The following is a 13,803-nucleotide window of genomic DNA, read 5'->3' on the forward strand; positions in this document are numbered from 1 at the left end:
ACAAGAAGAAAATTAATGTCTAAACTCAAAACCATCTCTACCGCGCAGACACCGATAATGAAACTAGAAATACAACCTCGGGTGACCCTTCCTAACTCCTGCAATGCATACTCCAACAGCCAATACATGATCTACCACAACCCTGGTGTGTTGAGACCACAATCAAAGAATCATTCATACTTCCTGCTGATCCATGCTCAAAGAACCAGCACATGATCCAACCATAACTCTGAAATCTATATTGTTCCAACAACCAACACATGACCTACCATAACCTTTGCAACTGCAGCGGGAACAGTCTACCAGTGACTGTGAAAACCTCTGAATACACACTTCTAGGGAGGAGGGCGGGCACAAGTGAATCTACCACACTACATGCAATGAACACATGCTACTAGGGAGGAGGGCGGGCACAAGTGAATCTACCGCACTACATGCAATGAACACATGCTTCTAGGGAGGAGGGTGGGCACAAGTGAATCTACAGCACTACATGCAACAAACACATGCTTCTATGGAGGAGGGTGGGCAGAAGTGAATCTACAGCACTACATGCAATGAACCCATGCTTCTATTGAGGAGGGTGGGCAGAAGTGAATCTACAGCACTACATGCAACGAACCCATGCTTCTAGGGAGGTGGGTGGGCACAAGTGAATCTAGAACACTACATGCTACCAATAGATGTTCACAAGGTAAGTAACATTCTCTGTTCGTAGCATCTGTTGCTGTAGATATATATGCTTAGCATAGACTCTAAAGCAGTGCCCATCTAATGTGGTGGCTAGTGTGTGGATGACGCAGATGCTTGAAAGAAGTTCTTAGCACCGTCTGTCCCACTATGGCTTGTTGATGGGCTAAAAAAGCTACACAGCAGCACTTAGCAAGAGTGTGTGGAGTTGACTATAAAGCTGCTTCACAAATATCCAATAATAGGTGTTCCCCCAAAAAACATGGTTGCTCCCTTTTTGTGGATGTAGTGTGTGCTGGTGGAGTGGATGAAACCCTCTTTGCTTTAAAATAGCAGGTCTGAATACATTTGACTATCCACTTAGTTAGTTATAGATCGTCCATTTTTCCAGCTCTGCAAAAGTGACAAATAGCTGATCTGATTTTTGAACTGTTTTGGTTCTATCTATGTAGCACATAAGAACTCTTAGAACATCCAGTGTGTGAAATCTCTTGCCACAATAGATTCTGGGTGCAGAAAGAAAACTGGGAGCTCAATGGTTTGGTTAAGGTGAAAAGATGACATCACATTAGGGAGAAACTTAGAATTGGTTCTAAGAACCTTCCTATCCTTGTGTGGCTGTATGAAAGGCTCTTGTACATTTAACACTTGCAGCTCACTAACTCTAAGAGAGGTAACAGCCACTTGGAACACCACCTTGCTTAAAAGAAATTGAAGGGCAGATGAATTAATGGGCTCAAAAGGTGGTGACATGAGATTTGTGAGGACTAAATTCAGGTTCCACATAGGAGCAGGAGAGTCTCTTGGGGGAATGACCCTTTTGAGACCCTCCATGAAAGCCTTAATGACTGGAATTTAAAAAAGGGCTTGTGCTCCCTTTTTTGTATGTAGGCTGCAATGACAGCTAAATGCAAACAAACTCTTATAGGCAAGGCGTCCTTTCTGTAAATGCAAAAGGTAGACAATAATGCCCCCTACTGAAGGTTTTAATGGATCTACATTCGCAGAAGCACAAGGGGAAACAAACATTTCCCATGTTGCTGCATAATATGTCCAAGGATAGGTCTGAGGGAGCTATCCTTTTTTGGGAATTAGGAAGTAGAAGGAGTAGACTCCGCTTCCTGATTGTGGTGGTGCACGTTCACTTTATGGCACCATTCTGCAGAGGGTGAACGCCTCTTCTTGAAGAAGCTACATATGTTCTGTGCTGAGCGTGTGTCTGACTAAGGGAAGGGGTTCTGTGCAGTTCTAGGCAATGGCCATTTTGGATGATGGCTAAAACCCACTTGTTAGGCGTGATGATTCCCCAGGGAAGGAGAAAATCACATAACCTTCCCCTCATAGGTGATGTGTATTGAGGAGGCAGTCCTGGCAGGGACAGTCCCTTCACTGAAGCTACCTTTATCCCTGCCCCTATTGTTCCTATGTAGGTGCCTAGACTGTAGTCTCTTCCGGCTTGCTGGTGGAAGGACAGCTGCTGCCTTTGATAAGAGTGTAGTTGCTCGGGTGCGGTTGTGTTCACTCCCCCTCTGGGTTGATGTTTTCGAAAGGAGCCCCTGAATGTAGTGGCTTCAAGGGCTACTACTGATTTGTTTCTCTCTCTTCATTTCCTTAGCTTTTCAAGCATCTCATCAGCCCGAGGCCTAAAAAGGGTGCACGGGTCCTTCCTGTCAAACAGGAGTTTGAGGAAATGGGGTTGAACCTCTGGCTTGTACTCAAATACACTGAGCCACTCATGTCTTCTGAGCAAAAGGCTTATATTAATGCCCATGGATGCAGTGTCCTCCGCGTCCAAGGTGCAATGGGTGTTGGCATTAGATAACACCTTGAACTCAGTTACTGTCTCTTCCTCACCATTTGTAGGAAGCTGGCTCTGTATATACTATCTCAAAGTGAGAGATAGTGTGCACAGGGTCCAGGGGTTCCCCAACAGGCTTGACAGAGGCAAAAATAGATAATACTAATGCTCTATTTGTGGTAGTGTGGTCGAACAGTTAGGCTTATCAGAGGATAGTGATAAGCACTTGTTGCACACACACACAGGCAATAAATGAGAACACACACTCAATGACGTAACTCCAGGCCAATAGGTTTTTATATAGAAAAATATTATTTTCTTAATTTATTTTAGAACCACAAGATTCAATTTGCAGGAAAGTACATTAAATGTAAGCTACTTTGCATAGGTGTAAATAGGACTTTGAGTCAAAACAGTAATGTACGCAGTTTGGCATAAAATGGCAATAAGCTATTTTAAAAGTGGACACTGCAAAATTCAACAGTTCATTGGGGAGGTAAAGTTTGTTTTTGAGGTAAGTAAAGCACTTACAAGTTCAGTCTCCGGGGCATAGGCAGCCCACCGTTGGTGGTTCAAGTCAACCCCAAACACCCAGCACCAGCAACACAGGGCGGGTCAGGTGCAGAGGTCAAAGAGGGGCCCAAATAACATAGGCGCCTATGGAGACGGGGGGGTGCTAAGGTTCCAGTCTGCTAGCAGGTAAGTACCTGTGTCCTCGTGAAGCAGACCACAGGGTTTTGTAGAGCACTGGGGGGGTCCCAAGTGGGCACACAAAGTACACCCTCAGCGGCACAGGGGCGGCCGGAGCAGTGGGCAAACAAGGTGTCGGGTTTGTGATAGAATTCAATGGAGGGACCCAGGGATCACTCAGATGTTGCAGGCAGGGCACAGGGGGACTTCTCGGGCCAACCACAGACTGGGCAAGGTGGAGGGCTGCCTGCTGCACCAGTGGTTAATTCTTCACAGGCCTGGGGGCTGCGGGTGCAGTGCTCCTTCCAATCCTCGGGATTCCCTCTGCAGGCGTTGTTGTGGGGGTGCAGAAAGGTTGGCTCAGGGTGAACACGTTGTCGAAGTCGCCTGGGGGTCCTCTCTGCGTCGTTGGCTTCTCTGGACACGGGCCAGGGGCATCGGGTGCAGAGTGGTGGGGACTCACGCTTCTGGAGTGAGGTGGGAGTCCCTTTAAAGATAGTTTCTTCTTGTTGGCTTAGACAGGGCCACTGTCCACAGGAGTTTACTTGATCCTTTGTAGTTGCAGGGCAGTCCTCTGAGTTGGCAAAGGTCGCTGGGCCCACAGGATGCGTCACTTGTGCAGGTTCTTTGAATCAGGAGACAGGCCGGTAGGGCTGGGGCTAAAGCAGTTGTCATCTTCCTTCTTCTCTGCGGGGTTTTCAGGTCAGTAGTCCTTCTTCTTTGTAAGTCGTCAGGAATCTGATTTCCTGGGTTCAATGTCGCCCATAAATACTCAATTTAGGGATGTGTTTAGGGCTGGAGGGCAGTAGGCAATGGCTACTGTCCCTGAGGGTGGCTACACCCTCCTTGTGCCCCCTCCCTTTGGGGAGGGGGACCCATCCCTATTCCTATTTGGCTAAATACTCCAAAGCAAGATGGAGGATTTTCTAAGGAGGGGGTGACATCAGCTTTGGTAACCTTAGGGGTGGACCTGGCTGAGTGGGTGACTCCTCCTTGTTTTTCTCATTATCTTCACCTCCACCCAGGTCAGGCTTTGTTCCTGGTCACAGAGTGCACAAAGGCACTCACCCCATGAAACTAGTCTGGAAGTGGCAGGCTGACAGAGACTGGTCAGCCTAGCACTAGCAGTTGGGCTGGCATGCAGGGGGCATCTCTAAGATGCCCTCTGTGTGTATTTCTCAATAAATCCCACACTGGCATCAAAGTGGATTTATTGTGCTGAGAAGTTTGATACCATTATGGAACTGTGGAGTTCGTGTTTGACAAACTCCCAGACCATATACTCTTTATGGCTGTTGTGCACTTACAATGTCTAAGAGTTGTCTTAGACACTGTAGGGACATAGTGCTCATGCACATATGCCCTCACCTGTGGTACAGTGCACCCTGCCTTAGGGCTGTAAGGCCTGCTAGAGGGGTGATTTACCTATGCCACAGGCATTGGGTTGTGGGCATGGCACTCCGAGGGGAGGGCCATGTCGACTTAGTCTTTTTCTCCCGAACAGCACACACAAGCTGTGCGGCAGTGTGCATGTGCTTAGTGAAGGGTCCCAGGGTGGCAAAATACATGCTGCAGCCCTTAGAGACTTCCCTGGCCACAGGGCCCTTGGTAACAGGGGTACCATTTACAAGGGACTTATCTGTGTGCCAGGGCTGAGCCAATTGTGGAGAAAAAGGTACAGTTTTAGGGAAAGAACACTGGTCGTGGGGCCTGGTTAGCAGGGTCCCAGCACACTTTCAATCAAAGCTGGCATCAACAAAAGGCAAAATGTTAGGGGGTAACCATGCCAACAGTGGCATTTTCCTACACCATTCTTATACTGCTTCAAAAGATGCTTAAGTAGCTCTTGCATTTCCTCCTACCCTGCCCTGTTGTAGCGATAAAGGAGTGCCACAGCATTAGCTATCCACCAATGAGTTGCCACCCCAACATCCACCCTTTTACCAGCTGCATCAATCTTTTAGTTTTCTTTGTTTGAAGAAGGAGCATTGGTAGTGCATCGTGCAGAAGCATGCTGGAAGGCTGGACGACTGGAGAATCGGGTGTAACCTGTTCTCTAAAAAAATATTGGGTTATTAGGAGAGGGTTTGAATTTCTTCTCTAACCTTGGAGTTACAACTCTCGTTCTGACTTGTTCTTTAACTGTCAGGGACAGACGTCAACAGGCCCTTTAACATAGGGAGGATCTGCACGCTGCGCTCAGGTTTAGAGTATTCTCGAACGAAACTGCTCTCCTCCTCTGTGATATGCATGTCCACCTTGTGGAACTACGCAGCCATCTCGTGATAAGCTGTAGTGTCAACAGAGAATGAGGCTATTATGGGATAGGTCCTCTATGTTTGGGCCCTCTGGGGAATCAATATCAAAATTATGCCAGGGATTGTCTCTGGGGCGGTGTCCTGAGAGCTCATCATGAGGCTCACAATGACCACATGGGCTACCTGGTTCTGAGCAAGAAACTGGAGACCCTCCTGCCGACTCTGGTGTATAAGGTGGTGATGAAGTGTGCAGTGAAGGTGTTGGTCGTGGTGGTGGAGTTTGTGGCAGAGGAAGTGGGTTTGTTGCCCTGTCCTTATATCTTTTCAGCACAGGTTCTAGAGAAGGCAGTCTGGAAGAAGGCTTCTACTTGAAGGCTAGTCTCCTCTGAAGTGCAAGATGGTCTGGTGCTGTTTGTGGTGGTGTGTTTGGCGAGATTTTGTCTGTAGCTCGATGGATAAACAGGCGTTTTTGTCTGACATCCAGTTCCTGGAGAAGTCTTTCAAGAATAGGCACCTCAATGTCCCCCTCTACAGGCTTTGATGGTCTTTTGTCTTCAGCGTTGAGGGTGTTTTGGTGCCGACAGTGGTTTTTAGCGTCATCGGGCTCTTCTGCACACGTGCCGAAGGATTCTTTGGTGCCTGCTTCTTAATGGACTGATGGTGCTGGATTCCTTCGCAACGGCTTGGGCTCAACGGGCACAGGAGTTTGATATCCTCTGCTGGAGTCTTGATCAACTCCAAAGGCTTTTTCGATTCTGAAGATTCGTGCTGGAGCAGACCAAAGCCCAAAGGTGACGGAGGCCCATAATCTGCCTTGTCTCTGAATACGTTGTCAGGATTCGACACCCGACTCCCTCTGGCATGGGTCTTTTTCAGAGGCCCTCTCTTGGAGATATGGGTCCCAGGGGCCAAAAGCATACATACAGACCTGGGCATTGTCTAGGTGTGCAGCCCAGTCTTCAGCGCTGGACGAAGTTCTCCATTTCTGGTCCTCAGACTCACTGAAACATACCATCTCAGGGCTGTGTGGTGGTTGTGAAAATTGAAGACTCGACAGGCCTGCCTCTTGCTGCTTTTCAGCATAGAGGCGACCTTCTTCCGCAAAGAAGTCCGGTGTCTGGTGAGCCGAGGACTGCTTCCTCTGATAGCTGAGAGTCTTATTGGACCTGAAGGTAATGGACACAATGCGTCGTCCGGTTACACACCTGATGATGATCTGCCCACAGGAACTTGGAGTGGCAGCGCAGGCAATTCTGAAAGGGTTTCCATTCCATCACCAATGCAGCATTCTCTGATGGAGATGGACTGAAGGTGGTTCACAGACCTGAAGGGATGCAAAGGCTCGATGCCTAAGGACGTCGCCAATCATCTTTTGATGCTGATTCCTAAAGTGTCAAGGAAACAAAAGCACTGGCGCGTAGTTGAAACTGACACTCGAGGATTAGGAAGGTTACTGAACAGGCCCAGTGAAAAAATATGTTCCAAACGCGACACCCTTGGAGTCCTCTTAGTGCACGTCAGAACCCGATGGTGTAAAAAAACACAATCTGATATGGAGTTGGTGTCCATGCACAAGAGGAGAGGTCACACCATATCCCAAGTGTCAAGGGACTTCTTCAAACATGAACAACTTGCAAACGTCTGAGCCCAACACTAAGTGGCAGAAGTATGTCAATGATGTGTATCTACAGCAACACACGCTACAAACATTTCTTTAAACAGTATTTAACTAACGTAGTAATGGTCCTGTCCTCATGCTAGTCTCACTATAGACCAGACCATCTCTGCTTGTAGCCGAAGTTACACACTACCCTGTTTGGGCTGCTGGAGGCCTTGCTGGGCACTTCTAGAAGCAGAATTTTGAGTTTGTGTAACTTGAATACAAATCTACAGTAGAACCAATATTGGGCAAGTAACCAGATCTGTGCACCAGGGAGGAGGCAGCATGTGATGTCATGAGATTGGAAGGCTCAAGAGAGTTTTAAACTGCTAGCAGGTTACAAACAGACCTCTTGCTCTACCCTGTGGTAGAACAGAGGTTGAGTGATGAGGGTTTGCTTCTAGCCAGCTTTCTTACCCTGATGGGCTGGATCGTCCACTATATGGAGGTGAAGGAGAGGGAGTCCTGGCCTGAACCTCCAAACCTGCAGACGTGACCATAGAACTGCTGGAGAAATGAGAAAAGAATGTGACTTGCAAACCTTACTGCGACAGGTAGAGCAGCATCTGGAGATGGGACATGGGAGCTAACAAGGGCAGACCTTGGGAAGCTCAGAGGATAGCTTGTGCAAGTGCAGTTCTATTTTTGGGGGAACAGGTTTTGATTGCCTGACATCACTACTGCTGTTCTGTAGGGCCAAAGGTAACCAGCACAGCTCTTGGTCGGGTGTATAGGCCATCTCTTGGAGATGCTGTGATGAGTGGGGGGTGTCAATGGAAGGAACAAGCGTAGAAGCAAACACACTCAGGGAGCAGATAACAAGGGCAGCTCCGGGAGCAGGTTTGAGGACCATATATATGGACTGCTCGTGGGACTTTGCTATTCCAGGGAAGATGAACGATGGATATCATGTGTACGGCATCCTTTGAGAAACGCAGCACCTCTTGGGAACTACAGGTTATCAGGGCAGTTCAGGTGGTGGGAGTCGGGAAGCCCATACAAAGTACAGAATTACTTGGGGGAGAGGGGTGCTACCAATAAAATTGTCAGAGCGTTGGGAGAAGACAGCAGATCATCATTGGGTGAGAAGCAGTGCAGATCTGGCCTGAAAAGCAGAACAGCATTTCTGGAAGGTACAAAAGCCCTCACAAAAGTGTAGGGTCCAAAAACAATGCAATTCTCATGGTGGCTGAGCAACTCAAGAATACTTCAATCCATATTACACTGTTGCCCCACAAGATATTGATGCCTGCTAGGCAAGGCATTTCAAGGCCAGATAATGTCCCTTTGTGGCTTTTAGAAAGCAAGGGATCTATTTGGACAGAGCATGGCCTGAACAAGTCCTACCCACTGGGGATTCTGGTTTAATTAAAACTGAAATGAATTCTGTGCTTCATCAGTGTAGAACACTTACCCGCTGTACATCAGACAGTCTTGGGTTGGTTTCACTCCTGCAGCCTCAGCCGCGATTTCACCTGGATTTTTCAAATAAGCAGACAGCGTTATCCTCTCACCCTTTAAAACGGTTACATTTGTATTCACAGAAGCAATTAGCAAAGCAGACTTTCCTGGAGCTCGGCATGGTGAGTGCGCCTATAATTCTGTCTCTGATTCGCTCTTTCTGGCCACATTTCTCCCAGGAGTGTAGCTGCGCAAACTAGTAGGGCCGTTTATTGGCTGGCAAACCTGGGAACCTTTACCCCGTGGGAGGGGGGGCTCTGCTTATTAGGGCTCTCACTGGTTTCCCTCCTCTAGAAGACATCTTGAATAATCTACAAACAGGCTCTGGATTGGTTGAGTCTGAAGATAAGATTACACATGTTATTTTACATGGGAGTTCCCACTTAGTATCCTTGAAACTTATTCAGACTAAGGACGATGACACCAAAACACTGGACTGACCAAAAATGGTCCTTCCAGGAGAAATGAGGCCACTCACTGGATGCAAACCCTTATTAAAAGGCCCACTAAGGTCTTCAGAGAAGGCCACCAAAACTCAGCTGTTTCACTTCTCCCAGAGCAACAGTCAGCTGACATAGCAAAGAACCTGTCAAAACAAGCACTGACAGCAACAAACCCTTAAATCATTTTTAATGCACTTGGGAGGTGCACAGACCTTAATTGTTGCAATTAAGCCAACCATGGAATTATCCAGCTGGTCCTTTCCCAGCAGCATTTCTAAGGACTGAGAAAGTCAACATAACACAGCTCCGTTCAGTCCTTGCAGTGTTAATGTCTCTGCCGGGGGGACACGCAGCTAGAAATGAAGCTCCGGAGGATCTGTCAGCAAAAATTAGAGAACCAGGTGGCGCGAGACGAGTCAATCTCTCTCTAGAGACGGCAACACCTTCTTAAATGAAACATCCAATCTCGCTGAATATTTTGTAATCATAAGTTGGACTAGCTGTGCAGGCCAACTCAAAGCTTGAGCCGTCTAGGGTTGTGCAAACCACGAAAAACAGCAGGCCCCACGAGTGCATCCATTGGGCCCTTTAATAGCTGGCCTTTAACTACGACACTGCACGTAGGTCACTGATCATTGCAGAACATTTGGGAGTCTGTTGCATATTTTCAAGTAACAAAGTCAACTTCTTCTCAAGGGGAAAAAAAAACAAGGATGAGATTAAACTACCCTCGTTAACCCAAGCCAATAAGGTTGTACTGCGCATAGCACGCCATTGTCTGCCCCCACTTATCAGGATTCTTGGCAAATTCAACCTTTACAGATAAAATTTAACGTGAAAATGTCAAGGCTAGCTTCAGCCCCAAGATGGTATCTCCTCTCATTCCACTTTTTGTTTCTTTCAGTAGCACTTTTATTCAAAGCGCTTTACAATAGTTTTGGAAGGCAATGCATGACACAAGAAGATTGTAAATCCGACAAGAAAAAAACATACGTGATGCACATTTCCAGAGGAGAAAAAAACAGCTATGATGAACCAACATGACAGAAAAACAGGAAGTATTTGTGCAGAATTGAAATTCCCAAGATGTCATGCTTCCAGCTCTAGCTACAGCAAAGGAGTGCTGGGGGAGGTGAGCTCCAAAATGTGTAAAACAGGAGCTCGCGAACACACAAAGCGGTAAAAATAATTAGGTGATATATGTGACACTGTCCAGATAAAGTCTGTGAAGCAGAAGCTTCTAACCAACGGCTCAGTATGCAAGGGGGGGAAACTGGGGCACAGTAGGTTCAAGGAACCGGATGCCCAGATATCCAAATGAGCATGAGGCACTTAAGGAGATGCAGACCACGTCCGTACATTTAAATGTTCATTTTTAAAATGCTTCACTGTTTTATATACAGATTTACTTGTATTTAAGTATTACCAACTGTTAGAATAAAGTGACCTGAAGAACATGAAGATAAAGTGAATACCCAAAGAAACTACATCAAGATTCTGGGCAGTTTGCCACTCCACGCCACCTGACCCTCTTCCTGGACATCAGCAACAGGGCCCATCAGGGAAAACCTCAGTGTGGTCACACTGTACAAAGCAGCCCTGCAGCTTTATGAGAAGAAACTGTTTCACACACTGTCTCTCCTACAAAATGAAGACTTTAGAAGGAAAGTACATCCCAACATACTGCACCAGGCGTGAAGGTTTGCCCCTTGGAGAGACCACTAGTGCAAAGCTACCGGTGTGGATGATCATCCCAACATACTGCACCAGGCGTGAAGGTCTGCCCCTTGGAGAGACCACTAGTGCAAAGCTACCGGTGTGGATGATCATCCCAACATACTGCACCAGGCGTGAAGGTCTGCCCCTTGGAGAGACCACTAGTGCAAAGCTACCGGTGTGGATGATCATCCCAACATACTGCACCAGGCGTGGGTCTGCCCCTTGGAGAGACCGCTATTGCAAAGCTACCGGTGTGGATCAGGATGTGGATGAAGAAAGGGGTCACCCAGGCAAGGTAAACTGATGAAATGCATTTCAATGTCTGGCAGATAAACATGAAAAAGAATGGCCCCCAAACGAGACATGCGGAAAGAACGAAGAGCCTAGCTGGCGTCTAACAAAGGAAAGGTTCAATGCTGTCACTGCAGATTCAGAGGCCTAGTCCTAGGAAGAGCCTGGAGAACAGAACAGAGGAGTGTGAGACTGAGACTGTGATTGTTTAAAACGCTGCAATCGATATCGTGTGGATGGCGGATTAGACTAAATTGCCTAACACAGCTCTGAAAACCAAAGTGAACTCTATCACCGATGTTTTGTGCCATCCATAGAACAGTTTGGCACCTCTGTGTTTAGGCCTTGTTTATCAGTAGTGACGTCAAAGCTAATTCCCTCAATGACCTGTGTCCTTTCTGCATTTCCAAGGAACCTATCTACCTGGCTTGACAATGTCCAATATTCTGTTTACCTGTCACTTTAGAAACGACCTTCAGTGATGTTTTCAAAGCCAGATTAGATTACAATTTAATTTACTGCGGCACAAAGACATGGCCATGTTATATTTTCTTATAACCTGCATCAATTTTGAAAGGTTAATAAATAATCTGTCCTTTTAAATTCCTAGGCTAAATTTGTATTTACAATTAGAACTTTCTAGCCAATGCAATTATTTGGAATTCGCACAACATTTTGTCTGCAGCCAGACCACTGGTACCTGAAAGTTTAAGATGGATTGTCAGAGTTTAAGCTAAAGACAATTTCAAAATATGTAATTGATAGTTATGCTGCAGGCTTGCTTCCCTCTGCCCTTGTATTTATCTCCTCCTTTGTCAGTAACATAACAAATTAAATGTATTTGTCTCTGCCTCCTGCTATGGTACCCTAGATATAATCCAAACACTATCCGATCACTGCCGCATGGGTGAAAGGGAACGCTGATGTGTGTCATCTGGTCACGCCCGCGCCGACTCTTAGCACGCGTAGATGACTAAGGCGTGAGTCTAACGCAAGAGATGTTGGGTACGGTGTAAATATTTTTTGTTTGTGTTCGGAAGAACTAAATAAAAATCAAACTGCTGAGTTATAAACTATATAAATGATGCAATCAAATGTTTGCTTTCTGTAAGCTCACTGCTGTAATAAAGCCTGTGCTTTCCTTAGGGTAGTGGTTCCCAACCTTTTGACTTCTGTGGACCCCCACTTTATCATTACTGGAGCCCAGGGACCCCCAATGAATGTTTATTGGAATTCGGGGACCCCCCACTGAGTCATTACTGAAAACTGGGGACCTAATCTGTTAATATTATTTAATTTTCTAAGCAGTCACGGACCCCCTGAGGCAGCTTCGCGGACCCCCAGGGGTCCCCGGACCACAGGTTGGGAACCACTGCCTTAGGGAATGATGCATTGATGTTTTTAACTCATGTAACGGGGTCGCTCAACTCGCGGAGCTGGTTTTAACTTTGTTTCATTGTACAGGATGCTTTACTGTTTTTATGCATCGCAAGATTTTAAGGAATCAACAATGAGTAAGTCCACTCGGTACAAGCATGCCTCTACACCAAGGTGGCTTTCTCCACAGGGAGGTGACTTTCCTGTCCCTGGTCTGCTGCGTGGAGCGGGTTTGTTGGCTAAATTGTTCACTAACAGGCCATCAACCTGGATTTATTTTTCCTCCTGCTATCCTGCTTGAGGAAGTTTGTAATTTAGACAACCTTTGGATTGGTCAACGATGAAGGTCTCTTGGGAGGCAGCTTTCTCCAATAGCTGGATCTAGAGGTTTTCTGCTCAGACCCTTCCTGAGATCCAGCCACCAGAGACATGACAGGGTCAGGCTGGCATTTCACCGCTGGTGTCTTCATTCTGTGCTCATGATGGTGCAAGCCTTGGAGGTAATGTCTGCCCACACCTTGCTTTAGACAGCAGGACCTCTCTCCCAGAGCCCCAGGTGTTCCCTTGCCACACAGGAGCACTGCAACCCTGCCCTTTCCCCTTGGGTATCCCACTATTCATCAGAAAACTAATGATCAACTGCTTCAGCGCTCAGAAGCAACAGAAACGCATCATTCCCTCTTGTTTCAGTCAAATAAAATAAAACGTGTTATCTTCAGAAACAGAAAGATATTAACTTTGAAAATATGTGTAAAGGAATTACTTTCCGATACATAATGCTGAGAAAAAATCTGCCTATTCTAATGAGCTGCATAATTAGTGGACACGAGCCTAGAGTTCAGTGGCCAGTAACTATACAGGAGTCACTATCAGCACAACAACGAAGGGAGAGTTTCAAGGCGCTGCCCATTCGTCTCTCAGCACTTCCTTAGACAGGGGGCAAAGGTTAGGAGGACACGAATGCACAGCACTTCTCAGCCCACAGGCTGACGTCCTGCTGGGGATATGGAAAGTTAAGACGTTAGGATCACATACAAGACTGACCGCCTGAAGCTACTCACTCATTCGGTGAAGATGTCCATGATCTCAACCCAAGTGTGGGATCTTGAAGAATAAAATGAACAAACACTGCAGGCGGCAGTCAGTCCATCCTCATGAGGAGGTGGGAAGCGACTGAGAGGAGGGAGTACCAGCCATGCCAGAAGGCGATAGGCCAGGTAGGGTTCAAGGAAGAGCTCTGCCCACCGGGGTCCCTCCTGGAGTCGGAGGCCAGGCAGAAGCGCCCCACAAAGCGTGGCTCCGTCTCCTGGCTCCACCGGGCTGAGCTGCTTACTTTAGGAAAAGGATTCTTCTACCAGGAAGTTAGCGGCCCCTTGGACAACGAGCCCCAGGGGCCACTGAAAGGCACGTGTCTAC

At 47.0% G+C, this 13,803-nt stretch overlaps 1 protein-coding gene across 2 annotated transcripts in view; it reads right to left on the reverse strand.

Moving 5' to 3' along the window:
- Positions 1-13,803, reverse strand: part of ULK1 (unc-51 like autophagy activating kinase 1) — a 219,300-nt gene that overhangs the window by 71,897 nt on the left and 133,600 nt on the right. For both annotated transcript variants that reach the window (XM_069215341.1, XM_069215340.1), the window contains exons 14-15: positions 8,511-8,571; positions 7,514-7,603 (exon numbers count right to left, since the gene is read on the reverse strand). In XM_069215341.1, coding sequence (XP_069071442.1) covers positions 7,514-7,603; positions 8,511-8,571 — 151 coding nt within the window. The remainder of the gene's footprint in view (positions 1-7,513; positions 7,604-8,510; positions 8,572-13,803) is intronic.

Source organism: Pleurodeles waltl, chromosome 11, assembly GCF_031143425.1.
Source record: "Pleurodeles waltl isolate 20211129_DDA chromosome 11, aPleWal1.hap1.20221129, whole genome shotgun sequence".
NCBI lineage: Eukaryota > Metazoa > Chordata > Amphibia > Caudata > Salamandridae > Pleurodeles > Pleurodeles waltl.